The sequence below is a fragment of the Camarhynchus parvulus genome, unplaced genomic scaffold, assembly GCF_901933205.1.
Source record: "Camarhynchus parvulus unplaced genomic scaffold, STF_HiC, whole genome shotgun sequence".
NCBI lineage: Eukaryota > Metazoa > Chordata > Aves > Passeriformes > Thraupidae > Camarhynchus > Camarhynchus parvulus.
Window position 1 is genome coordinate 60,873 of NW_022148281.1, and position 25,102 is coordinate 85,974.

At 66.5% G+C, this 25,102-nt stretch overlaps 3 protein-coding genes across 8 annotated transcripts; 1 reads left to right on the top strand and 2 right to left on the bottom strand.

Annotated features, from left to right (window-relative positions):
- Positions 1–236: 236 nt before the first annotated feature.
- PNPLA6 (patatin like phospholipase domain containing 6) lies at positions 237–15,130 on the bottom strand. Of its 2 annotated transcripts, none has more exons than XM_030970148.1 (36): positions 15,079–15,130; positions 13,906–13,968; positions 13,771–13,830; positions 13,439–13,514; positions 13,252–13,334; positions 12,972–13,072; positions 12,620–12,772; positions 12,064–12,223; positions 11,554–11,634; positions 11,136–11,264; positions 10,976–11,056; positions 10,770–10,878; positions 10,596–10,682; positions 10,415–10,512; positions 9,974–10,186; positions 9,624–9,701; positions 9,305–9,510; positions 8,829–8,960; positions 8,630–8,753; positions 8,447–8,560; positions 8,082–8,157; positions 7,856–7,996; positions 7,502–7,565; positions 7,263–7,431; positions 6,812–6,994; positions 6,611–6,729; positions 6,241–6,397; positions 5,422–5,538; positions 5,273–5,342; positions 4,220–4,336; positions 2,769–2,917; positions 2,264–2,416; positions 1,858–1,974; positions 1,468–1,564; positions 1,019–1,110; positions 237–692 (listed from the first exon to the last, which is right to left on the bottom strand). In XM_030970148.1, exons 2-36 carry the CDS (start codon positions 13,936–13,938, stop codon positions 276–278), a joined length of 4,356 nt encoding a protein of 1,451 aa, XP_030826008.1. In that variant the 5' UTR covers positions 13,939–13,968; positions 15,079–15,130; the 3' UTR covers positions 237–275. The 2 variants fall into 2 exon arrangements, with proteins under 2 accessions (XP_030826008.1, XP_030826009.1); XM_030970149.1 differs by lacking the exon at positions 4,220–4,336 and adding an exon at positions 4,590–4,706.
- Positions 15,131–16,980: 1,850 nt separating this feature from the next.
- Positions 16,981–21,013, bottom strand: S1PR2 (sphingosine-1-phosphate receptor 2). 5 transcript variants are annotated; one of them, XM_030970197.1, is made up of 2 exons: positions 20,929–21,013; positions 16,981–18,109 (listed from the first exon to the last, which is right to left on the bottom strand). In XM_030970197.1, the coding sequence occupies exon 2, from the start codon at positions 18,052–18,054 to the stop codon at positions 16,993–16,995; it is 1,062 nt and encodes a 353-aa protein (XP_030826057.1). In that variant the 5' UTR covers positions 18,055–18,109; positions 20,929–21,013; the 3' UTR covers positions 16,981–16,992. The 5 variants fall into 5 exon arrangements, with proteins under 5 accessions (XP_030826057.1, XP_030826056.1, XP_030826058.1 ...); XM_030970196.1 differs by lacking the exon at positions 20,929–21,013 and adding an exon at positions 20,285–20,302; XM_030970198.1 differs by lacking the exon at positions 20,929–21,013 and adding an exon at positions 19,551–19,967.
- Positions 21,014–22,224: 1,211 nt separating this feature from the next.
- Positions 22,225–25,102, top strand: MRPL4 (mitochondrial ribosomal protein L4). The gene is made up of 9 exons (XM_030970179.1): positions 22,225–22,350; positions 22,728–22,776; positions 23,034–23,205; positions 23,302–23,353; positions 23,554–23,671; positions 24,014–24,120; positions 24,195–24,304; positions 24,680–24,750; positions 24,851–25,102. The coding sequence occupies exons 1-9, from the start codon at positions 22,291–22,293 to the stop codon at positions 25,003–25,005; spliced, it is 894 nt and encodes a 297-aa protein (XP_030826039.1). The 5' UTR covers positions 22,225–22,290; the 3' UTR covers positions 25,006–25,102.

Genomic DNA, 25,102 nt, shown 5'->3' on the forward strand with positions numbered 1-25,102 from the left:
CCCACACCTTTTCCCAGTTCCCATTCCCAGTTCCCATCCCATTCCCAGTTCCCATTCCCACTTTTCCCAGTCCAGTTCCCATTCCCATCCCCCCCATCACCACCAGCAGCTTTTATTTTGAAATTCCCGAACCGGCATAATGAGACTCCATCAATCAATCAATAATTAACCAATAATTAATCAATAATTAACCAATAATTAACCAATTCCCATCCAGCCGGCCTGGATTTCCGTAAGAACCGTTAAAAAAAAAAAAAAACCAAAAAAAGGAAAATTTACAGCAGCGCCCCCCCGTGGCCGGCCGGGGGGTGGGACAGTGCAACAGTGCGGGGGGGGGGACATTGGGGACACTGAGGGGACATCGGGGGTCCCGGGACCCCCCGTGTCACCCCAGGGACCCCCCGGGCAGGGGGGGGACACTGAGGGGACATTGGGGGGACACTGGGGGTCCTGGGCCCCGTGGGAAAGTGCCAGAACAGAAGGGGGGGCAGGGAGGGGACACTGGGGGTCTCGGGACCCCCCGTGTCACCCCAGTGCCGCTCAGAAGGGTGGGGGACACCGAGGGGACACTGAGGGGACATTGGGGGTCCCTCAGAAGCCGTCGGGGTCCGCAGGGGTGGGCGGGGGGGTCCCGGCCGTGCTCGGGCGGTGCCGAAGGGACTTCTCCTCCTCCTGGGGGGACATTGGGGACACTGTGAGGACAGGGGGGACATTGGGGACACACAGGGGACACAGGGACATTTAGACACTGGGGTGGGGACAAGACACAGCATCTGCGGGGTCCAGGTTGTCCCCAAGGCCACCAGACCCCCTTGGGACCCCAAAAACCCCAACCCCAAAACCACCAAACCCCATTTTTGGGATCCCCATGGTGCCACCCCCACACCTGGGCCCAGGACCCCCTTGGCACCCCCAACCCCCCATTTTGGAGTTCCTGCCCCGTCCATTCTGGGGTCCCCCCTGTTCTTTGGGATCCTCCCCGTTCTCTGGGGTCCCCCCGGGTTTTGGGGTCACTCACGGCCTCGGCGCTGCCCCACTCGGCCGCGTCCTCCTCGCCCCGCAGCGACTCCGGGCCCTCGTCCTCGTACTCGGTCAGGTAATCGGACTCCTCTGGGGGGGGGTGTGGGGTGAGCCCCCAGCCCCAAACCCCGGCCCCAAACCCCAGCCCCCCAAGCCCCCAAACCCAGCCCCCAGCCCCCAAACCTCAGCCCCCAGCCCCAAACCCCAGCCCCCAGCCCCAAACCCCCCCAAACCCCAGCCCCAAACCCCAGCCCCAAACCCCAGCCCCAAATCCCAGCCCCAAACCCCGGCCCCAAACCCCAGCCCCAAACCCCAGCCCCAAATCCCAGCCCCAAACCCCAGACCCAAACACCAGCCCCCAGCCCCCAAGCCTCAGATCTCCACCCCCAGCCCCAAATCCACCCCCCCAGGGTCCCCCCGCTGTCCCCTCCCTGTCCCCGCTGTCACCGTCGCCATAGCCGTCGGACAGGTAGGACTGGGCGGGCTCGATGCGTGACACAATCTCAGCCAGGTCCGTGAAACCCGCACTGGGACAGGTGAGCACCTGGGGGGACACCACGGGGGACACCTGAGCACCTGCAGGGGACAGGAGGGGCACACGAAGGCACCAACGGGGCAGGGGTCAAAGCGAGGGACAGGAGAGGGACCAGGGGCACAAAGGGTGGCGGGGAGGGTGACAGGAACCGGGTGGCAGTAACAGGAAGGTCACTCGAGGTGACACCCTTCACAGGACAGTGACAAGGCTGGGGTGGCCCCTCCCGGGGTGGCCCAGGGCAGGTCCCCAATGAGCCACCACCCTCCGTGTCCCCAGGTGTCCCCAGGTGTCCCCAGGCTCACGTCCATGCGTTTGCTCTCGTAGAAGTCGGCCGAGCGCCGGTCCTGCACCATCTTCTCGATGACGTCCCCGCGGCTCCAGCCCTCAAACACCAGCTTGCCATGCTGGTAGCCCACGTCCTGGCAGGCAGGGGGCAGTGGGCAGGGGGCAGTGGCCTGGACACCCCCAAAATAGCCCAGGACACCCCAGTGATGACCAGGGCACACAATTAATGGTCAAGGACACCTCAAGTGATGATCAGGACCCCCAGGGGATGGTAAAGAACATTCAACGGATGGTCAAGGATATCCAGTGATGACCAAAGAACCTCAACAATGACCAAAGGACCCCAACAGTGACCAAAGGACCCCAGCCCACATCTGGAGCCCCCCAGCCCAGCGCCCCCAGCCATCCCCAGCCCCAACTCACGTAGATCTCGTCGAACTTGCCGAAGTCCATGGTCTTGAAGCGGTCGATGGGCGGCCGGATGTACTCGCAGTAGGAGCTGGACTTGACCACCTCGAGCTGCCGTACGCAGGACACGTAGGCCAGGCGCGACTGGATCTCCGCCATGTCCGGCACCTGCCGGGAACGGACACTCGGGACGTGTCTGGCACCTCGTCGTCATCATCATCAGCATCGTTGTCATCATTGTCATTTGTCGTCATCATCATCATCATCGTTATCATCATGATTATCATCATCGTAGTCATTGTCATCATCGTCATTATCATTATCATCATTATTGTCATCATCATCATCGTTATCATCATGATTGTCATCGTCATCGTCATTGTCATCGTCACTACCATCACCATCATCACCATCAGCATCCCTTGATGTCCCCCAGCACCTCCTCCACGCTCCTCCACCCGAGCCATCTCCACCAGTCTGTCCCCTGGTGCCACCTCCCACTGTCCCCCCGGGGTCTCACCTTGACCTTCTCGGCCCAGGGGTTGAGGCGCTTCCAGAGGAGCCACCACCCGGACAGGGAGTCGCCGTAGTTGCACAGGTCGGTCTCGTCCTGGCTGCCCACGTCGATGGCGATCACCGTCTTGGCGCCCATGTTGCGCGCGATGTCGGCTGCGGGGATGGACGGACGGACGGCGGGCGGTCAGCGGCACTGGGGGCACCGGGGAGGGCTGGAGGGTGGAGGTGTCATGGGGAGGGGACACGGGAAGGAGAGTGGCACTAGGGGACAGCTTGGGTGGGTAGGAGGATGGAGAAGATCCTGGGGGACACCAAGGGATGATGACGATGATGATGATGATGGAGGAAGGTGGCTTCAGACCCAAAGATGCCACCAGAGTCACCCAACGTGGTGGGGATGAGGCTGCAGGATGGAGGGAGGTCCCCAGCATGTGGGGGGGACAAGGGTGACCTCCCAAGGCCACCAGAGGCGACACAGAATGGCCAGAAGAGGCCTGGAGGAGCCTGGAGAGGACATCAAGAGATGCAGGGAGGTGAAGGAGGGCAGAAAGGACACCTGGAGATGGGAACGTCCAGAGTTGGACAAAGGTGGCCTAGGAGGTCACCGAGGACACCCAGGGACGGCGCAGGATGGAGACCGAGGCAGGTGAAGGATGGAAACCACCCAGGAAAGGACCTGGCGCCAGCACCAGAGGTGACAGCAGGAGGTGACAGCAGGTGACACCAGCAGGTGACACCAGAAGGTGACAGAGGGTGGAGATGCCCCAAGATGCCCCAGCACTGAAGACATCAAGAGGTGATGGAAGAGGGATGGAAGATGGATCCTGTGCATGAAGAAACCTGGAATGTTCTGGAAAAACTGCCTGGCATGGAAAAAGCACCAGGAGATGGTGGAAGATGGATGGATCCTGACCAGGAAAATCCGTGGAATGTTCTGGAAGAACTACCCAACAGGGAAAAGGCATCAAGAGATAATGATAGATGGATGCTACACGTGGAAAACCATGGAGTGTTCTGGAAGACCACCCAGCATGGAAAAATCACCAAGAGAAAATGGAAGCAGATGGATCCTGACCATGAAAATCCACAGAATGTTCTGGAAAAGCTGCCTGGCATAGAAAAAACACCAGGAGAAGATGGAAGACAGATGGATCCCATGAAAATCCATGGAACGTTCTGGAAAGCTGCCTGGAAAAACCACCAGGAGAAGATGGAAGATGCACGGATCCTGACCATGAAAATCCATGGAACATTCTGGAAAAACCACCCAACACAGAAAAAAGCCACTGCCAGACAGGAGCCAGCCATCCCTCGCCCATCGACGCCACCAAACCGAGCAAGAGGCGTCTCCGCTGGGCCCCGGCTGTGTCCGTCTGTCCGTCCATCCGTCCGTGCACTGGCCGAGCCCCTACCCCGCGCCCGCGGTGCCGCCGGAGCCGCGGCGGCCGCACTTGCCTGGCAGGTTGTTGATGTACCCCCCGTCCATCAGGAGGTTGCCGTCCTTGGGGTCGCAGAGCGGGGGCAGGTACCCCGAGAGGGTCATGCTGGCGCGCACGTAGCGCCAGAGCGAGCCTGCGCCGGCCGGACCGGGACCGGGAAACCGGGAACGGAACCGGGAAACGCCGTCAGCACCGGCACCCGCCCTCGCCGCTCACCCTGCCCGCGCCGGCATCGTCTGCGCCCCACGGGTCGGCCCCGTGGTGGGCAGAGGAAGCCCGGCGCACCCTGACCGGTGGTGTGGACACTCTGGACGTGGCTTTGGGGTGGTGTTTGGGGTTTTGTTTGGTGTTTTTTGGGGGGTGGCCCCGGCGAGCGAGGTGCTGACCTGGGACATTGTTAACATAGCAGCCGTCCACCAGCCAGTGGCTGTCCTTGGGGTCGCAGAGCGGAGGCAGGTAGGGGGTATAGGAGGCACTGGCTCGGACGTAGCGCCAGAGGCTGCCTGGGGACGGAGAGGACACGGTCACGGCCACCGGGGACCGCGGGAGGGACAGAGAGACAGAGGGACAGAGGGACAGGGGGACAGGGGGACAGGGGGACAGGGGGACGTTGGCAGCCAGCAGTGTGGGAGGGGGCTGGGTTAGAGCGGTCAGCGGGGATTAGTGGGCGTTAGAGGCAGCAGGGTGGCTGTGGACGGCTCAATGTCCCAGGTGAGCTCCAGCAGCGGGCAAGGACGAGGGGCAGCCACCACAATGGTCCCACCACCACCACCACGTCCCCACCACCACGCCACCACGTCGCCAACACCACCGTGATGTCCCCACCGCCTCAATGTCCCCACTGCCACCACCATGTCCCTGCCCAGCACTGCCACCATGTCCCCATGCTGCACAGGGGGTTACTGGGGTTAGTGGTCAGCAGCGGTGTTAGCGCCTCGTGCGGCCCCAGCTGTCCCCTCCCCTCCCCGCTGATGTCCCCAGGGTGGGGTCAGCAGCTCCTGGTGGCTCAGGAGGCCACCCCTGCCCATGTCCCCCCCGTGTCCCCCCTGTGTCCCCAGGGAGCTCTCACCGTCCGTGTGGACCCGCATGGCCGAGGCCGTGATGTCCGTGGTGACATTGAAGTAGGGCAGCCACAGGTCCTGCGGGGACGGCATGGGCTGGGTGACACCATGGGGACATCGGGGAGGGGGCCGGGGGGGACATCCGAGGGGGACACACCTCGATCTGTTTGTCCTGGAAGACTCGGTTGATGCTGGCGTTGAAGGCCGAGCCCGAGAACATGGAGGTGATGGGGTAGGTGAGGTCCAGCACAGTCTCAAAAACAGAATTCATGCACTGGGGAGGATGAGGAGGAAAAACAAAAAGAGAAAAGGAACGGAAGGAAATGAAGAAAGAGGAGGAAGGAGATGAAGGAGGAAGAGCAAAAAGAGAAGGAGAGACAGAAAGAGGAGTGGAAAAAAAGGGGAAAGAAAAAAAGGGGAGGAGGAAGAAAAAGGAGGAGGAGAAGAAATAAGGCCAAAAGAGAAGGAAAAAAACCCAAAGAAGAGCAGAAAAAGAAAGCAGAAGAAAAGAAGATGGAGCAGGAAAAGAGGAAGAAGAAGGAGGAGAGGGAAGAAGAGCAAGAGGAAGAAGAACAGGAAGAGGCCAGGTTAGAACCAGCGGGCAGAGCTGGGCACAGGCTGAGGGGGTCCCTGGGGTGGGCATGTCCCTGTGACCCACCCTGGCCCACTCCCGTGTCCCTGTGACCCCCCTGTCCCTGTGACCCCCCTGGTCCCCTGTCCCTGTGACCCCCGTCCCGCACCCCTGTCCCTGTCCCTGTGACCCACCCTGGCCCACTCCCGTGTCCCTGTGACCCCCCTGTCCCTGTGACCCCCTGTCCCTGTCCCTGTGACCCACCCTGGCCCACTCCCGTGTCCCTGTGACCCCCCTGTCCCCCCTGTCCCTGTGACCCACCCTGGCCCTGTCCCTGTGACCCACCCTGGCCCACTCCCGTGTCCCTGTGACACCCCTGTCCCTGTCCCTGTCCCTGTGACCCACCCTGGCCCACTCCCGTGCCCGCTGCTTGGTGCGCACGGCGCTGCGCTCCTCGGCGTAGAGCGCGCCGATGAAGGCGCCGATGGAGGTGCCCCCCACGAGGTCGATGGGGATCCCCGACTCCTCCATGGCCTTGATGACCCCGATGTGCGAGCAGCCCCTGCCGGGGAGAGTGCAGGGAAAACCGCGATAAATCAGGGGCTGTGGGGGTGGGAGGAGGGCGAGGGGACAGGGGGATGTGAGGACATGGGGACACGGGATAGAGGGACATTGGGATATGGGGATAGGGGATACGGAGACACAGAGACACAGGGATATGGGGCAGGGACACAGGCCATGCGGACAGGGGGACTCAGGGACAGGTGTGCCCCACCTGGCACCGCCGCCGCCCAGCACCAGGGCGATGGTGTTGCCGGTCAGGACACGCGCCAGACGCGAGAAGTCGCTGTGCCGGTCGGCGCTCTTCTCAAACACCTTCTCGTACATCTCCCGCTGCGGGGCGGGGACAGAGTGGGTGACAGCGACAGCGGCCGCCCCTGGGGAGGGGCTGGCGGCCGGGGCAGGGGACGCTCACCAGCTTGGCGGGGCTACGGCGCGAGAAGACGCGGCGGGGGCAGCGGATGTGCAGGTGGCCCGAGCACCAGGTGCGCATGTTGAGCCACTCGACCGTGCGCGCCGGGCCGGCGCCGTCCTCGCGGTGCAGCAGCACCAGCTGCTTCAGCGCCCGCACCGCCGTGTTCTCCAGCATCTGCTCCAGCTGTGGGGGCACCAGCACCGGGCTGCGTCACCCCCAAGCACTGGGACACCCACAGAGATGGGATGTGTCCCCATGTCCCTGTGTCCCCCCCCTGTCCCAATATCCCATGTTCCTGTGTCCCACTGCCAGGTCCCTGTCCTGTCCCACCTCGCCCAGGGCGGGCTCCTGGTCGCCCCCCATGTCCCTGTCCCTGTCCCTGTCCCACCTCGCCCAGGGCGGGCTCCTGGTCGCCCCCCATGTCCCTGTACCCCCCATGTCCCTGTCCCACCTCGCCCAGGGCGGGCTCCTGGTCGCCCAGCCCCACGATGAGCACGCAGTCGGCCTGGCGGATGCAGCGCAGCGTCCAGGGGGTCAGCGTGCAGTCGGTCTGGTAGAGCACGATGCGGTGCAGGTCCTCCTGCTGCGCCAGCCAGCCGGACAGCCGGTACTCCTGGATGCTGCCCGGGGGCACAGAGTGGTCAGCGGTGGCCTGGGGGACGCGGCCACACCGCCGCCCACCACCGTTACCTCTCCAGAGCCGAGGAGCCCAGGCGGGCGCGGATGATGTCGCTGGTGAGGAGCAGCGTGGGGCCTGCGGAGGTGGGGATGTGGTCATCTCCAGGCCATGGTCACCACCGTGCCATGGTCACTATCGTGCTGTGGTCACCATGCCATGGGGCTGTAGTCACCACCATGCTATGGTCACCATCATGCCATCAAGTTTTGGTCACCATGCCATGGCTGCCACCATGCCATCATCGCTCCCATGGTGCCCGCCACGGCCAAGACCACCCTGTGGGGCTGCAACCATCACCACCCCAGGGCACCAGGGTGCCACAACCCGACGGTCAGTGCCATGGTCAGTGTCCCGTGGTCACTCACCGATGGCGTTGAGCGCGTGCTGCAGCTCCAGCGTGAAGGCCGCCATGGGCACCTCGTCACACACGGGCAGCACCGCCACCGTCGACAGGTTGCTGGTGGGGTTGATGGGCTCCGAGCTGGAGGCCATGCCCAGGCCGGGCCCTGAGTGGACACAGAGGAGTGGACACACTGCTCTGGTGACGGCCACCAGCCCCGCAGAGGCCGCCCCGTTGTCCCCAGGTCCTACCTGCAAAGGGCCCGCGGAGCTGCTGGAGGTTCCCCAAGATCTTCTGGCTCAGGAGGTGGATGAGGCGGGTGACCACCTGTGGGGACAAGGACAAGGATAGCCATCAGACATGGCAGAGACTCAACACCCCAGACTAGTGTTCTACAGCAGTCTTTGGGCGCCACCACCACCACTGCCTGTCCTTGGAGACCTCAGGTGCCACCACCACCCATCCTTCAAGACCTCAGGTGCTACCACCCCTTCCTCCACTCTCCTCCTCCAACAGCTTCATTAAGTCCTTAACTGAAGCTGGTTTTAGTTGGAGTCACAGCCACCAGCCAGGCCGTGGGGACACGGGGACACCCCCAAGGGGCCCCCGGGGGTACCTGCGGGTATCGGCGCTTGATGTTGTTGAGGGTCCCCTCGGGCAGCTTGGCCAGCTCCGTGTCCCTCACCGCGTGCACCGTGGTGGCCCGGGGCTGCCGCGTCAGCGCCTCCACCTGCAGGACGAGGCCATGGAGCCACCCGAGGACGTGTGACCCCCAGGGTGTCCCCGGGGTGACACTCACCACGCCCACCAGGTCACCGCGGCCGTACTCGCCCACCAGCTCCTTCTTGCCGCTGCCCTTCTGGATGACCGAGCGCAGCCGCCCATTGAGCACGATGTAGGTGCAGTCCGACTTGTCCCCCTGCCTGGGACAGCAGCGCCTGTGGCACCCCCGGTGGCCCTCCCCGAGCCCAGGTGGACACCCGGGTGTGGTCACTCACCTGTAGAGCGCCCGGCCGGCCTCCACGGCCATCCAGTCGATGGCGAAGTCCATCTGGCGCACGAAGGGCGACATGCGGGCGGCCACGGTGTGGGCCACGCTCAGCACCACGCTGGGCTGCTCCCGCATGATCCTGGGGGGACAGGGCACCGTGGTGACCCCAAAATGTCCCCTCTGAGGCGGGGAACCCCACAGAGAACCCCAGGGAGGAGGGGAACCACCAGGATCATGGTGGCCTTGCTCAGGACATCCCAAAATTCCACCCTGGGGCTGGGAACATTCACTGGGGAGATGTTCTGGTGGTGCAACCGTCCCAAAGAGATTTGGGACCACCCCAAAGTGATGGGGAACCACCCCAAAGAGACGTGGGATCCCCAAGGTCATAGCAAAGCAATGGAGATCCACCACGAGACGATGGGGACGCACTCACACCAGGCCCTGGTGGCCCCCCGAGGACACCAAAGGACACAGACTCACTCGTAGAAGTCGGACTTGGAGATCTTGAGGAAGGTGCAGTCACGGTTGGCCTTGATGGTGAAGATGAGGGGCTCCCCAGTGAGCACGGCCAGCTGTCCCACCAGCTCTCCAGGCTGGGTCAGGAAGAGGCACACGTCCTCCTCCTTGTCGATCATGCGCTGGTACACGTGCAGGCACCCCCAGAGCACAAAGTGCAGGCTCACGTCCTACAGGAATGTCCCCTGTCACCTGGGAGGTCCCACCACCACCACCACGGCGTGTTCCTCTGTTTCTGGGGTTGTTTCTGCCCCACCACAAGGTGACAGTCCCCAGCACCCACCTGGTCACCCTGGCGGGCGATGACCGTGCCGCCCTTAGCGTGGTGGAGCAGGACGCGGTTGTTGAGGAGAGAAGGGTCCTGCAAAGGAGAACGGGACCATTGTGGGGTCACCACGACGGGATGGGATGACCAGGAGGCCACGGGGACAGAGAATGACCAGGAGGTCAGGGAGGCCACCATGAGTAGATGGGGAACCCACCACAGAATGAGGACTGGGGGCAACCCTGAAGTCATGGGGACCACCCCAAAGTGATGGGGGACCACCATAAAGGTAACTAAGACCATTAAAAAGCCACGGGGGACCACCAGGAGCCCACCAGGAACCCATCCCGACCCCACAAAGCCCTCACCTCGATCTTCATGAGCTTGATGAGCTCCCGCTTGGCCTCCTCGAAGATGTCGCTGGTCTGGCGGCCCTGGCAGGGCCCGAAGGGACACGTCCCCGTCCCCATCCCTGTCCCCGTCCCCGAGGCTGTGTCCTCCTCGCAGCAGCTGTAGTGGTAGACCCCCGAGGGCTGCTCCTCCAGCGTCACCGACTTGCGCTCCTTGGGCTCCTGGGACACCTGGGGGGGTTTGCAGGGGATTTGGGTGGGATTTGGGGTGGGATTCGGGGTGGGAATTAGGGGAAGTTTGGGTGGATTTGGGGTGGGATTTGGGGTGGGATTCAGGGTAGGAATTGGGTGGGAATTGGGGTGGGATTCAAGGTAGGAATTAGGGGGAATTTGGGTGGGATTCAGGGTAGGAATTGGGTGGGATTTGGGGTGGGATTTGGGGTGGGATTCAGCGCGGACCTGCCCAAAGGCGCCGGTGCTGTCCTCCTGCAGCGACACCGAGATGCGCCCGCGCTCGTAGGCCATGTCGAAATCGGAGCGCGGAGCCTTCTGGATGCCTGGGCGAGGTCACGGGGGTCACCAAACGGGGACAAAGCCACCCCAGGGTGACAGCCACACCCCTGGGAGGGCTGGCACCCACCAGAGATGTCCACGGGCATGGAGATGCAGCGGCTCAGCAGTGGCGGCGGTGCCGGCGTCTCCAGGCCAGTAGCTTTCATCAGCTCGGCTGCAGGATGAGACCCCCCCCAAAACTGAGCACGGAGACCCCAGAAACGCTCAGGGTGGGGGTCTCAGGACCCTCCTGGTGCCTCACCGGTGTCCCGGCCCTCATCGGTGCTGCCCAGGCTGCGCTTGCTGTGCCGGACGGGGCTGGTGCGGGTGGCGTGGCCGGGCTGAGGGAAGAGCCGCAGGGGCTGCATGTCCTGCAGGTTTGGGGACAAACGGACATCAGAGGGGCTGGGGGGACATCAGAGGGAGCCGACCCAGCCCAGGACCCCCCAGATTTCAGCCTGAACTCACGTGGCTGAAGAGCTCGTTGGTCAAGCCCAGGTAGTTGTGCAAGGCCAGGAAGGTGACGCGCTGCAGCCGCACCATGATGATCTGCAGGGGGACACGAGGCCACCGTGGGTCCCCTCCCACCCCGAGGGCCCTCCCGGGGGGCCCCCGGAGCCCAGCTCACCTGCACCACCCTGACCAGGCTCTCGGGGTACTTCTCAAAGACGGCTGAGAAGGCCTCGACCGGCAGGCGCAGCACCGTGGAGTCCTCGGCCGCGCGGGCACACACCGTGCGGTACGGCCGCTGGTGGCCCTGGGGACACCGCGGGGTCAGGGGACACCTGGGGACACCTGGGGACAGCTGGGGACTAGGCAAGGGCACGGGTGCCACTGGGGTTTTGTTTGGGGAGTTGGGGGACAGTTGGTGACACCTGGGGACAGTTGTGGTTGGGGTTGGTTGGAGGGGTTTGGAGACAGCTTGGGCAGGCTGGGGACAGTCACCCACTGAGCTTAGGGGGTTCTGAGGACATGCCAGCTGGGCATGGCAGTGTCTGGGGACAGCCCCCGCGACATCTCCAAGGCCCTGGGGACGTGGCCGGTACCGTGATGACGTCGAGGATGCTGAGCAGGCTGTGGACGCTGTCCCCGGGGAACACCTCCTTCATCACCGTCTCCTTCCCGTCCTGCTGGGACACAGCCCGAGTCCCCTGGTGTCCCTTGGGTCTCCAAGAGTGTCCCCTGCCTGTTCCGTGTGTGTCCTCGAATGTTCTTGGGGTGTCCATGGCATGTCTCTGAATGTCCTCGGGGTGTCTCCAGGGTGTCCCCAACTGTCTCTCAGTGTCTCCAGGTGTCCCCTGGGTGTCCTTGTGTGTCCTTGAATGCCCCTGGGGTGTCCCCGACTGTGTCTGGTGTCCCCCAGGTGCCCTTGGGTGTCTCCAGGTATCCCCTGTGTGTCCCTGGCTGTCCCTAGGGTGTCTCCCTGATGTCCCGGTGTCCCAGGTGTCCCCTGGCTGTCCCAAGATGTCCTTGGCTATCTCCTGGATATCCCTGGCTGGCTGTGGGCTGTCCCCCAGCCGTCCCCCGTGTCCCCAGTGTCCCCAGGTGTCCCTCACCGCCTCGGTGAGCAGCAGCTCCAGCTTGCCCTCCTGCAGGACGTAGATGCTGCTGTCGGGCTGGCCGGGCCGGAACACGTCCTCGCCCTGCTGGCACTGCTGGAACACCATGTGCTTGCACAGCTCCAGGAACAGCGGCTTCTCAAAGTGCCCCAGCACCCTGCGGGGACAGCCGTGTCACCGGGGGGATGGCAGGGACACAGGGACACCACAGGGACAGCAGGGACACGGGGACCTGCCCCACATGCCGTGGAGAGGGAAATGCAGGGATCCCCTTAGAGAGGTGTCCAAGGGTGGAGCTCGATCCCTGCGGTCCAGTGCTGGCCCCAGCGATGGATCCCGACCCCATCAATGGATCCCGACCCCATCAATGGATCCTGATCCCATCAATGGATCCAGACCCTGATCCCAAAAAGGCTCCTGATACCCCAGGACAGATCCTGATCCCAGGCACAGATCCCATGGAGAGATCCCATGGACAGACTCCGGCCCCACAGACAGATCCTGACCCCACAGACAGACCCCAGCCCCACGGACAGACCCTGGCCCCGCTCACCGGACGTTCTTGAGCATGTAGAGCACCTCGGAGGGCAGGTGTGACGAGGCCACGTCGAACTCGGTCAGGTCGGCCTCCAGCACTGAGGGCGGCGGCTCCTTCAGCTGCAGCGTGGGCGGCTCCTTCTGGATGCGCAGGAAGCTGGCCGAGACCCTGGGGACAGCGTGGGGACAGTGGGGACACGGTGGGGACAGGGGGACAGCGTGGGGACGGCATGGGGACACGGCAGGGACAGTGCCACGGGGACAGCAGGGACACAGCAGGGATATGGGGACAGATCCCGACCCCACACGCTGATCCCACAGACTGATCCCAACCCCACACGCAGATCCCGACCCCGCTGCCCGCTCACTTCTTGGCGATGCTCAGCATCTTGAGCTTCTTGCGGCTGCGGGGCCGCGTGGTGCCGCTGGCCGGGGTGACGTCCACCAGCGACGACGTGGACTGGGACACCTGGCACGGCAGGGACAGGGACACCGTGTCACTGCAGGGCTGCCACCCCCGCTGCCACCCGCGGTGCCACCCGAGGGTCACACAGTGCCACCCCCAGAGCCACCCCAGAGCCACCCCCGGTGCCACCCGAGGGTCACACAGTGCCACCCCAGTGCCACCCCGTGCCACCCGAGGGTCACCTTACGCATGATCTTGCGGCTGTAGAACAGGACCTTGTCCCGCTTGCGGAAGCGGTAGCGCGGCGGCTCCTGCGCGGGGACCTCTGGGGACACGGAGGGGACGGCGTGAGGGGACAGCGCTGTCAACCCCCCCCCCGCGGTGTCCCCAGGGCCAGCCCGGGGGTGGCACTTGTCACTCGTCACTCACTCTTGTGGCGCAGCCACCAGCCCAGCACGGCCACGGCCATGACGGCGACGGCGAGGGCCAGGAGGGTGCCCAGCACCTGCAGGGGACAGGGGTGTCCCCAGATTGTCACCAGCGTGTCCCCAGTGTCCCCAGGGGATGGGGACAAGCACACAGGGTGCTGCCAGGGTGGGAGGGGTGTGGCCGTGTTGGGGACCGGGACATGTCCCCAGGGGACAAGGCTGTGTCCCCTCAGGGCGTGCTGAGCAGCAGTGGGGACATGGGGACACTGGGGACATGGGGACACTGTCCATGGGGACATGGGGACATTGGGGACACGGGGCCATGGAGCTCACCGCACGCGTCGGGAGCTGCTCCCGGCTGAAGACGGCCAGGAGCCCCCTCAGCACCGAGCCCTGCGGGGACAAGGGACAGCTGAGCCCCTGTGTCCCCAGCGCTGGGGACACTGGGGTGACAGGGACGGGTCCCACCTCGGCCTCCTGCTGCGACTCGCTCTGCCCCATGGCCGGGGGGGGCTGCGCCCATCCAAAATGCTGCCAGAAACCGGGAAAACGGGAAAAACAGGGAAAAACGGGGAAAAGGAGCAGTCGGTGACACGTGGTGGCACCGAGGGACATGCAGGTGACACCCAGGTGCCACCTCCCAGCAGGGTGTCCCAGGGTGTCCCCAGAAAAGTGGCCCAAGGGGACAGGAACCGTGCCCCTGTGACACCGCGCCAGGGCTGCCACCAGGCGCTGTCACCAGGCGCTGCCACCCGTCCCTGTTGTCACCCCCTCAGTGCCACCACCGGGCCCGGCCCTGCTGTGTCCCCGCTGCCGCCCTGCTGCCGTCCCCGGTGTCCCCCTGTCCTTCCCAAGGACACCCCGGGGAGGTGACAGCTGGCACATGTCAACCCCCCCAGGGCCCGGTGACACCCCCATGTGACAATTGCCCCCCTCATTGTCCCCAACAGCCCCCCAAATTACCCCCCCTGAGGTTTTATTGCCCCCCTCCCAAACTTTATTGCCTCCTCAAGGTGTAATGCCGCCCCTTATCTTTATTACCCCCCCTTATCTTTACTGCCCCCCTTATCTTTATTGCCCCCCATTCTATTGCCCCACTTTCTTTACTGCCCCCCCATTTTACTGCCTCCCTTTCTTTATTGCCCCCCATCTTTATTGCCCCCCCTCATCCTTTTTGCTCCCCCAGGCCCTTATTGCCCCCTAAAACCGTTATTGCCCCTCCCAGGGCGGTTATTACCCCCCCACGAGTTAATTTTCCCCCTCACATCTTAATTGCGCCCTCACAAATTACCCCCCCAGGCCCTTATTGCCCCCCCCGAGCCGTTATTACCCTCTCATTAATTATTTACCCCCTCGCATCTTAATTGGTCGCCGATGAATTGCCCCTCCCAAGCCGTTATTGCCCCTCCCGTGCCGTTATTGCCCCTCCCGGGCCGTTATTGCCCCCCGGGCCGTTATTGCCCCCCAGGCCCCGTTGCCCGCCCCCCGCCTCTCACTTCCCCCAGCGCCCCCCCACTGCCCTCAGACCCGCCCCCCTCCCAAAACCTTGGCTCCCCCCGGACCCCCACAGCCGGTAAAGCCCCCCCGGCCCCCCCCCCAGAGCCGGTGAAGCCCCCACGAGACCCCCCGGCCCCCCCTCACCGGCCGCCGGTCTCGCCCCGCTCCGGCCCTGGCGGCGGCCGCGGCCCCCGCGCGGTCATGGCCCCTTTAAGGCCGCCCCGCCTCCTCTATGACGTCACTTGTCTGCGCCAAAACCGTCGCCTCTGCGCAGCCATGTTGGGAAGGTCAAACCGCCGTGCTACAATGCGGCCGGGCGCCATCTCGAGTGTGGCGTGAGAGCGTGACGTCACTCTGAGCGACAGCGCGGGCGCGTGGGGCCGTGAGGGGTCGCCCCGGCGCCATCTTGGGGGTGGCGGGGGAGGAGGGAGGGGACACCCCAAAATTTGGGAGGGGGACACTGAGGGGACACTCCCAAGGGGGGAACACCCTAAAATTTGGGAGGGGGACACTGAGGGGACACTCCCAAGGGGGGAACACCCTAAAATTTGGGAGGGGGACACTGAGGGGACACTCCCAAGGGGGGAGCACCCCAAAATTTGGGAGGGGGCGACACCTTCGGGTCTGTCCCCATGGGAATCCTGGGGGGATGGAGAGGGACAGCCCTGTCTCGCTGCGGCTGCCCCGGGGTGGCGCCTGCTGCCACCTTGTCCCCGAGGGTGGTGGCGGCCGTTGTCACCTCTGGCCACCCCGGGGTGACAGACGCTGTCACGTTTGCCGCGCCACGGCCACCGCGGGTGTCACCCAGGGCCCCCCCGGCGGTGACGGCCCCGCGGTGCCACCGTGTCCCCACGGGCGGGGATTCCCGGTCCCCACAGGCGCCGGGGCACGGCGGGGACACCGCGGCGGCGCCGTCCCCACAGGGATGGGGGGCAGGAAACGAAACACACCCCCCCCCATTTCCTCTTCCCCCTCCAGGGGGAAATGGGGACGAATCGGGGTTTTCGGGGGATGTGAGGTGACAAAGTGACAAAGCGCTGGGGTGGGGACAGGGGAGGCGTCTCCAGGTGTCCCCCTTGTCCCCAGACCCACCTGAGACGCTCAATTTTCCCAAATTCCCCCCGCACACCAAAATTTGGGGGAAGACGCAGAAACAGTTGGAAAAAAAAATCGTTTAATACAACGGGGGGAGGATTTTGGGACAAATCCCGGGGATTTCGGGGGGGATCCCGGCGGATCCGGCCGCACTGGGATGAGCCCCCAGCCCCGCGCACCAGCGCGGGGAAAATCCCGGATTTCGGGGGTCCCCGGGTTGATCCCGGTTTATTTCGGGGGTCCCCGGGTTGATCCCGGTCTGTCCCGGCGGGAACGCGGCGGGAGCCGCCCACGGGCCGGGAGGGGCCCCGGTACTCGCCCGACAGGTCCGGCGGCGGCCCCGGGGCTCGGGCAGGGCGTGGGAAGGGCCCCACGCGTGTCCGGGCACACGGAGCGCCCGCGGGGACAACGACGGGGACAGCGGGGACGGCCCCGGGGGGGCCAGGTGTGCGTCCGTACCTGGGGAAACCGCGAGGAACCGCGAGGAACCGCGCCGCTCGTACCGTGGGGCGGCCGTGGGGTGTCCACGAGGCCGTGGGGCCTTGGGGTGGCCGTGCAGCGGCCCCAGGGTGGCCGTGGGGTGGCCAAGGGGCCATAGAATGGCCTTGGGGTGTCCATGAGGCCGTGGGGTGTCCATCCACAGGGTGGCTGTGGGGCTATGGGGTGACCTTGGGGTGGCCATGGCGTGTCCCCAAGGTGGCCATGGGGTGGCAGTGGGGCGGCCCCAGGGTGACCATGGGGTGTCCATGGAGTATCCACAGGGTGGCCTTGAGGCCGTGGGGTGTCCACAGGATGTCCGTGGGGTGTCCACGGGGTGTCCATGGGATGTCCATGAAGCCATAGGGTGGCCATGGGGTGTCCAAGGGGTGTCCATGGGGGGTCCATGGGGTGTCCACACAGCGTCCCCTGACCCCCCACCGCACCCCCAAGCCCCCCAGCATCACCCCCAGCCCTCTCCCAGCCTCACACGGACGTGGTGCACTCGCGGGTCAGCGGCGCCGTGGGCAGCTCGGCCGCGGGGCCGGCCGGGCCCCTGTCCAGCGAGCTGGGCGTGCGCAGCGGGACCCCCGCCCGGCCGGGGGGCTGCCCACGGCCCCGGGTGCGGCCGCAGCAGCAGAGCACGCGCAGGAACTCGCTGCGCATGTCCTTGCTGCGCAGCATGTAGATCACCGGGTTGGCCGCCGAGTTGAGCGTGGCGAAGGCGAAGAAGTAATTGGCGCTGTAGAGCACGCGGCAGGCGCGCACGGGGCACGAGGCGTCCATCAGGAGGATGATGAAGGCGGGCAGCCAGCAGACGATGAAGGCGCCCAGCACAATGGTGACGGTCTTGAGCAGCGCCAGCGTCTGCGCCGCGGCGATCTCGGCGTGGCTGGAGCGCACGATGCAGTAGATGCGCGTGTAGAGCCCCACGATGGCCATGAGGATGAGCGTGAAGATGGTGGTGACGAAGAGCACGTAGCGCTTGGAGTAGAGCGGCAGCACGGTGGAGCAGTCGCCCAGGTCGCTGATGCAGTTCCAGCCCATGATGGGCAGGCTGCCGACGGCGCCGGCGATCACCCAGCAGGCGCCGATGAGCAGCACCATGCGGCAGCTCTTGTCGCTGCTGTACACCTTCACCTTGGTGATGGCCACGTGCCGCTCGATGGCGATGGCCAGCAGGCTGAACACCGAGGCGGCCAGCGTGGCGAAGGCCGTGCCCTCGCGCACGAACCACTGCACGGGCGTCAGGCTGAAGGTGGTGCTGCCCGACAGCAGCGTGTTGGCCATGAAGGCCGCGCCGGCCAGCAGGTCCGAGGCCGCCAGGTTGCCGATGAAGATGTACATGGCCAGGTGCAGGCGCTTGTTGCGGCAGATGGACACCAGCACCAGCAGGTTCTCCAGCACGATGAAGCAGCACAGCACGACGATGAGCACGGAGCCCACCCAGCGCGAGGGCGCCGCCGCCTCGCCCCCGTCGCCCTTGGTGAAGTTGTAGTGCTCGCGGATCTTGTCGCGGTTCCAATATTCCTTGTAGATGCTCCCCATGGTGGTGGAAGGGGCGGAGAGGAGGACGAGGCTCAGCGCCGCCGGGACATGGCTCCTGGGGACAGAAATGTCACTTCATTGTCACCAAGGACAGCCCAGGGTAACCCGAGGCTCAGCCCCGCCGGGACATGGCTCCTGGGGACAGAAATGTCACCTTTGTGCCACCAAGGAGACCCTGGGGTGACCCAAGGCTCAGCGCCGCCGGGACGTGGCTCCTGGGGACAGAAATGTCACCTTTGTGCCACCAAGGAGACCCTGGGGTGACCCAAGGCTCAGCGCCGCCGGGACATGGCTCCTGGGGACAGCAATGTCACCCCATTGTCACCTCTGTGCCACCAGGGACACCCTGGGGTGACAGCCGGTGTCACACCCTGTTTGTCACGCCCAAGTGTCATCCAGTTGTGTCCCCCCAGCTGTGCTGAGAGCCACCCCCAGCCCTGTCCCCATGGATGGTGACACCCATTGTCACCTTTGGACACCCCAGGTGCCACCTGCTGTCACCTGTGTCCTTCCACTGGGGTGGCAGGAGGTGACAGACATCCCGGGGGCAATGGGGCGGGGCGCCCCGGGGGGCTGGGAAAGCGCGGGGTGGGGACACCGGGGCTGTCACCGCCAGGTCCCCGTGTCCTCCCTCCACCCCCGGTTCCGCGTCCCGTCCCCCCAGATTTCGAGGCGGGACCCCCGGTAAGGGCTCCCCCCCCCCGAGCCCCCCGCGTTCCTGCCGGTGCGGGACCCCCGAGGGTCCGGACGGGACCGAGGGCCGGGGTTGGCGGGGGAAGGAGCCCCGGAGCCCCCCCGGTCCCGGTGGCATCCCGGTACCGGTGTCGGTCCCGTCCCGGTGGCCTCCCGTCTTGGTGCGGTCCCGGAGCCCCCCCGGTCCCGTCCGGGTCCCGGAGCTCTCCCGGAGCCGTCCCGGAGCCGTCCCGGTCCCGGAGCTGCCCCGCAGCCGCCCCGGAGCCACCGGAGCCGTCCCGGTACCAGAACTGCTCCAGCGCCGTCCCAGAGCCGTCCCAGAGCGGTCCCAGAGCCGTCCCGGTACCAGAGCTCCCCCGCTGCCGTCCCAGAGCGGTCCCGGAGCCCTCCCGGTACCAGAGCTCCCCCGCTGCCGTCCCAGAGCGGTCCCGGAGCCCTCCCGGTACCAGAGCTCCCCCGCTGCCGTCCCAGAGCGGTCCCGGAGCCGTCCCGGTACCAGAGCTCCCCCGCTGCCGTCCCAGAGCGGTCCCGCAGCCGTCCCGGTACCAGAGCTCCCCCGCTGCCGTCCCAGAGCGGTCTCGAGCCGTCCCGGTACCAGAACTCCCCCGCTGCCGTCCCGGAGCGGTTCCGGAGCCGTCCCGGTACCAGAGCTCCCCCGCTGCCGTCCCAGAGCGGTCCCGGAGCCGTCCCGCCACCGCCCGGAGCCTCGCGCAGCCGCGCCCGGTGCCGGGACACCGCCCCAGGCTCCCGCCGCCCCCAGGATCCCCGCAGGACCCTTCCGGGCCACCCCCGGAGCCTCGTACCGGTGCCGGTAGGAGCCGCCGGTGCCGGTCGGAACCGGCACGGAGCATCCGCCGCTTCCCCTTCCCCTGGGCCGCCCGCCCCCGGCTCGGAGCGGACCCGGGCGGAGCCAGCGGGGGAACGGGCGGGGCCGGGGGCGGCGGGACCCCCGGGAATGGCAAACCGGGATCCCAAACCGGGAACGGCTCCAGCAACGGCCCCGGGGTCCCGAACCGGGATCCCAAACCGGGACCCCAAACTGGGAACTGCCCCCGGGATCCCGAGCCGGGAATTGCTCCAGGAATTACTTCGGAATTGTCCCGGGATCCTGCCTCGGGATCCAGCACCAGGAATTGCCCCGGGACCGGGACTGGGATCCCGAACCGGGAATTGCCCCGGGAATTGCCCGGGACCGGGACTGGGATCCCGAACCGGGAATTGCCCGGGAATTGCCCCGGGACCGGGACTAGGATCCCGAACCGGGAATTGCCCCGGGAATTGCCCCGGGACCGGGACTGGGATCCCGAACCGGGAATTGCCCCGGGAATTGCCCCGGGACCGGGACTGGGATCCCGAACCGGGAATTGCCCCGGGAATTGCGGGACCGGGACGGGACCGGGACTGGGATCCCGGACTGGGATCCCGAACCGGGAATTGCCCCGGGAATTGCCCCGGGACCGGGACTGGGATCCCGAACGGGGAATTGCCCCGGGAATTGCCCCAGGACCCCGAACCGGGTCTGGGACCAGGGTCCTACCCCGGGAATCGCTCCGGGATCCTGAGCCAGGGGTCCCCCCCCGGGATCATCCCCGGAGCCCCCCGGGACCCCCGGCTGGGGGAGGGGAGGGGTCACCGGGGGCGCCTCGATCCCGAAATATCCCGGAGCAAATTGGATCAGGGCGGACAAAGCCGAGCTTAGAGCCGGGTTTAGCCGCGGGGGCGGCGCCCAGCGGGGGCGGGAGGGGCCCCCGAGCCCCCCCCGAGCCCCCCGAGCCCGGACACGCACGTGGGGGGACACGGGGACGGGCGCTGTCACCGCCGGGATTTTGGGGACCCCCCCACAAGGACAGGACCCCCCCGCGCCCCGCCAGCTGCGAGCCAGATGTTGGCGTGGCCGAAACAGCTGGGCCGGGACAATGCGGGGGGGGGGGGACAGCCAGGGGGGACCACCCCCGTGGGGGTGGCACTTGAACCCCCCCGCCCCGTGGGGACCCCCCAGTGTGTCCCCCCCACCCTTGGGGACACCCCCAGACCCCTCCCCACGCTTGGGGCCGTCCCGGGGGTCCCGTTCTGTGCCCCCCTCCCCAGCGCGGGGGGTCCCGGGGGGGTCCCGGGGGGGTCCCGGGGGGGACGGGACCCCCGGGGGGGGCACGGGGGGTTCGGGGGGGTTTGGGCTCTTACCGGTCCCGGGGCCGGTCCCGGCAGCGCTGAGCGCCCGTCCCGGGCGCAGCATGAGCGGGGCGGGGGGGCGCGGGGGCGGGGGGCGGGGCTGGGGGGCCACACCCCCCGAGGGGCGGGCCTGCCGCGTGACACCCCCCCCCATGGCTGGGACCCCCCAAAATGGGGAGTGGGACCACAAAAACCAGCAAAAAACCCAACAAAAAACAACAAAAAACCCCAGCAAAAAACAGCAAAACCCCCCCGTGTGTGTCCCCCCCTTTTGGGTGGGTGACACCCCCAAAATGCGACAGGGGGTGGGGGGGACAAACCCCTCGCTCTTTTTCCCTCCCCCAGGAGGATTTTGGGAGTTCTTTCCCAATTTTGGGGATTTTTTGAGGGCTGGAAAAACTTCCCGGACTTTCCAGGGCTCGTCCCGGGAGGAATTCGGGGCTGGGGGGGAGGATGAATTATTGGGGGTGGGGGGGGTTGGGAAGGGCTCCTCCTCATCCCCCAAAAAAAAGAAAAAATCCCCAAATTTTGAGCGCTGGGAGGGGCCGAGGGGCCGGAGAAGGGATTTGATGAATTTGGATTTAATTGGAACCAGGCGCGGGGTCGGGCTGGGGTGGGTGGGATGAGCCTCCCCTTCCCCCCCCCCCAATCCATGCGGAATTCCCGCCCCGGGACCCCCGGGATCGGGCGGGGCTGTGGAAAAATGGATGGGAAAAAAAGTGGGGGGAAAGGGGAAAAAAAGGATTCCCGAATTGTCCCAACAATCCCGGCCCAGCGAATTCCCGGTGGGAATTTGGGGGAGACCCCCGGGGTGGAGCCCCCCCGAGTGGGAAATGGGAACGGGAAATGGGAAATGAGGAATGGGAACGGGGCAGGGAAATGGGAACGGGACCGGGCGGTGGGGCTGGGATGGGGAACTGGGGAGGGACAGGGACACTGGGGAGGGACAGGGACACTGGGGAGGGACAGGGACAGTGGAAATGGCACTGGGAGGGAACAGGGACACTGGGGAGGGACAAGGACAGTGGGAAGGAAAAGGGACATTGGGAAGTGGCGCTGGGCAGGGACAAGGACACTGAAAGCGGTACTGAGGAGGGACAGTGACACTGGGGAGGGCACTGGGAAGGGACAGTGATGCTGCCAAGGGACACTGGCACTGGGCAGGGACGGCTGGATGTGCGGGCGCTGTTGGGGGTCACTGGGGGTGACACTGGGGAGGGGTCACTGGGGGTGGCACCGGGGAGGGGGATTTGGGGTGGGGGACACAAACGGGGGGGGGGGGTCCCCCCTTCCTCCTCTTTTCCCGCCGTTCCGCCCCCGCCGGAAGTCGCGGTGACGTCACCGCGCCCGTCCCCCGCCCCTCGCCTTCTCGCCATGATCCGCGCGGGGGCGGCCGCCCTGAGGGCCTGGAGCCGGGGCCGGGGCTGGGCCGCGGTGAGAGCGGGGCCGGGAGCGGGGCCGGGAGCGGGGCCGGGCCGGTGGGAGAACGGGCGGGGAGCGGCAGCGGGAGCGGCCCCGGTACCGGGATGGGAACGGGGGGAACCGGGTGGGGGCGGGGCCAGGGCCGTGAGGGCGGTGAGGGGGCGGGGCCGAGGCGGTGGATGGGTGGGGCCATCGCTGAGGGGCGGGGTTGGGGCGGTACCAAGTGGGAGCTCGGCCCGGGGGGGTTCAGGGGTCCGGGCCGGGCCCAGGAGCGGGGCTGGGGGCGGGCGGGGGTCGTGTCCCCCCTCCCCTCAGCCCGCGGTTGGTCCCGACACCCCGGGGACGTTGGGGACACCCTGGGCATTGTCCCCAATGTCGCCGTCCCGCAGCTCTCGACGGCGCCCCCGGCCCTGCCCGCGGCCCCCGAGCCCCGCAGGGGTGAGTGCGGGGCTGGGGACAGTGTGGGGGGCCTGGGGACACCCTGGGGACAGCGGGGAGGGGGTGGCCGTGTGGGTGGGGACAGCCAGGACCATCATGAGGACATCATGGACAGGGCCACCTCGGGCTTGGGGACACCTGAATCACCCTGGGGACATCAGAGCTTGCTGTCCGTGCTTTGGGGGATGCCAGGGCCACCCTGTGAGGGTCCCCGCTGTCCCCATCCCCAGTGTCCCCACGTGTCCCCTTGTCCCCAGAGGAGCCCCTGGTGCCATCCCCGGTGGCATCCCCGGTGCTGCGGAGCTGCAGTGTCCCCGTGCCGTCCCCGCTGTCCCCCGTGCAGGCCTGGGTGGGGTCCCTGCGCCACCCCCAGGACACGCTGCGGGGCCTGGCCGACCTGCACCCCGATGTCTTCGCCGTCACCCCCAGGTGGGGACACGCGGGGGGGCTCTGGGGACACGCTGGGGACACCCCCGGGGGGCTCTGGGTCAGTGTCCCCTCCTGTGTCCCCTCCTGTGTCCCCAGGCTGGACATCCTGCACACGGTGGCCACGTGGCAGAAGAACTTCAGGAGGATTGTGAGTGTGGGGAGGGGGCTCGGGGGGGAAAAGGGGGGATTTGGGGCAGAAAATGTTTGTGTCCCGTTTGTCCCCCTGTCTGTCCCCAGAGCCGTACCCAGGTGCTCAGCCAGGCCGAGGTGCAGGGCGGGGGGCTCAGGGGTGACCGTGTCCGTGTGTCTGTCCCTGTTTGTCCCCAATGTCCGTGTGTCTGTCCCCAGAGCCACGCCCGCGTGCGCACCCGGGCCGAGGTGCGGGGCGGCGGCCGCAAGCCCTGGCGGCAGAAAGGCTCCGGGCGCGCCCGGCACGGCTCCGTGCGGTCACCGCTGTGGAGGGGCGGTGAGCGACACCCACGGCGGGGAGGGGGACACACGGCGGGCTGGGGATGTGACAGGGGGGCGGGTACAGGGACATGGGGCTGGCGATGGGGACACGGGGCTGGGGACGTCCTGGGGACAAGGACATGGGGGCTGGGGACGTCCTGGGGGTGGCTGGGACTGCCCTGGGGACATTGGGGACCACCCTGGGGACACCAGGCCTGGCTGCCCCTGGTCTGGGGTCTCTGGGGACACCCTGGGGACATCCCGGGACACCCTGGGGACTCCAGGCCTGGCTGCCCCCCTCAGTCTCAGCCATGGCAGTGTCCCCTGCCCGGGGATGTCACCGGGTCCCTCCTGGCAGGTGGCATCGCCCACGGCCCGCGGGGCCCCACCAGCTACTTCTACATGGTGCCCATGAGGGTGCGGGTGCTGGGGCTGAAGGTGGCCCTGAGCGTGAAGCTGATGCAGGTACGGGGGTGGCCCGGGGGGCCGGGGACGCCCGGGGCTGGGCACAGGGTGACAGCGGCCCCGGTGTCCCCCAGGACGAGCTGCACGTGGTGGAGAGCCTGGAGCTGCCCAGCAGTGACCCCCGGGAGCTGCTGGAGCTGGCCCGGGCACGGCGCTGGGGACACTCCGTGCTGGTGGTGGACACGTGAGAGAGGGACACGGGGACACTGGGGACATTGGGGACACTGGGGACACTGGGGATGGGGCTGGGGACACTGGGGACAAAGGGAATGGGATGTTCATGAAGCTGGGGACACCCTGGGGACATCACAGAGAGATCACCATGGGCCTGAGGACGCCACACTGGGTGTCCCTGCTGTGGGGACACCCTGGGGACACTTTGGGGACATGGTGACACTCTGGGGACACGTTGGTGACACTCTGGGGACACGTTGGTGACACCCTGGGGACACTTTGGGGACATGGTGACACTCGGGGGACACGTTGGTGACACTCTGGGGACACGTTGGTGACACCCTGGGGACACTTTGGGGACACCCCAACCCCTTTTTCCCCCCAGCAATGAATTCCCGGAGAACATCAGCGCCGCGGCCGAGGGGCTCAAATCCATCACCCTCATCCCCGCCCTGGGTGAGCCCCGATCCCTGGCTCTGACCCCCCCCAGACGCTCTGGGGACCCTGCTGACATCCCCGGCGTGTCCCCACCGTGTCCCCAACTGTCCCCACGCAGGGCTCAACGTGCACAGCCTGCTCAAGCACCAGACGCTGGTGCTGACCCTGGACGCCGTCGCCTTCCTGGAGCAGCGGCTGCTGTGGCACGACTCGCGCTACTCGCCCCTGGTGCCGTTCTCGCTGCCCCACCGGGACCCCCCCCCGGCCGCCTGAGCCCCCCCCGGGCGGGATTTGCCCCCCGGCGGGATTTGCCCCCCCCGGGCAGGAATTCGGGGCCGTCGGGCGCTGCTGTGGCCATTAAAGAGAATTT

Excerpts from the sequence above, each read along its gene's own strand:
- MRPL4 (XM_030970179.1), top strand. The coding sequence starts at position 22,291 with ATGATCCGCGCGGGGGCGGCCGCCCTGAGGGCCTGGAGCCGGGGCCGG. Across the intron at positions 23,206-23,301 it reads GTCTTCGCCGTCACCCCCAG|GCTGGACATCCTGCACACGG; the intron begins GTGGGGACACGC and ends CTGTGTCCCCAG. Across the intron at positions 24,305-24,679 it reads TCCGTGCTGGTGGTGGACAC|CAATGAATTCCCGGAGAACA; the intron begins GTGAGAGAGGGA and ends TTTTCCCCCCAG.
- PNPLA6 (XM_030970148.1), bottom strand. The coding sequence starts at position 13,938 with ATGGGGCAGAGCGAGTCGCAGCAGGAGGCCGAG. Across the intron at positions 13,831-13,905 it reads AGTCGCAGCAGGAGGCCGAG|GGCTCGGTGCTGAGGGGGCT; the intron begins GTGGGACCCGTC and ends TTGTCCCCGCAG. Across the intron at positions 2,918-4,219 it reads GTACATCAACAACCTGCCAG|CCGACATCGCGCGCAACATG; the intron begins GCAAGTGCGGCC and ends CCATCCCCGCAG.
- S1PR2 (XM_030970197.1), bottom strand. The coding sequence starts at position 18,054 with ATGGGGAGCATCTACAAGGAATATTGGAACCGCGACAAGATCCGCGAG.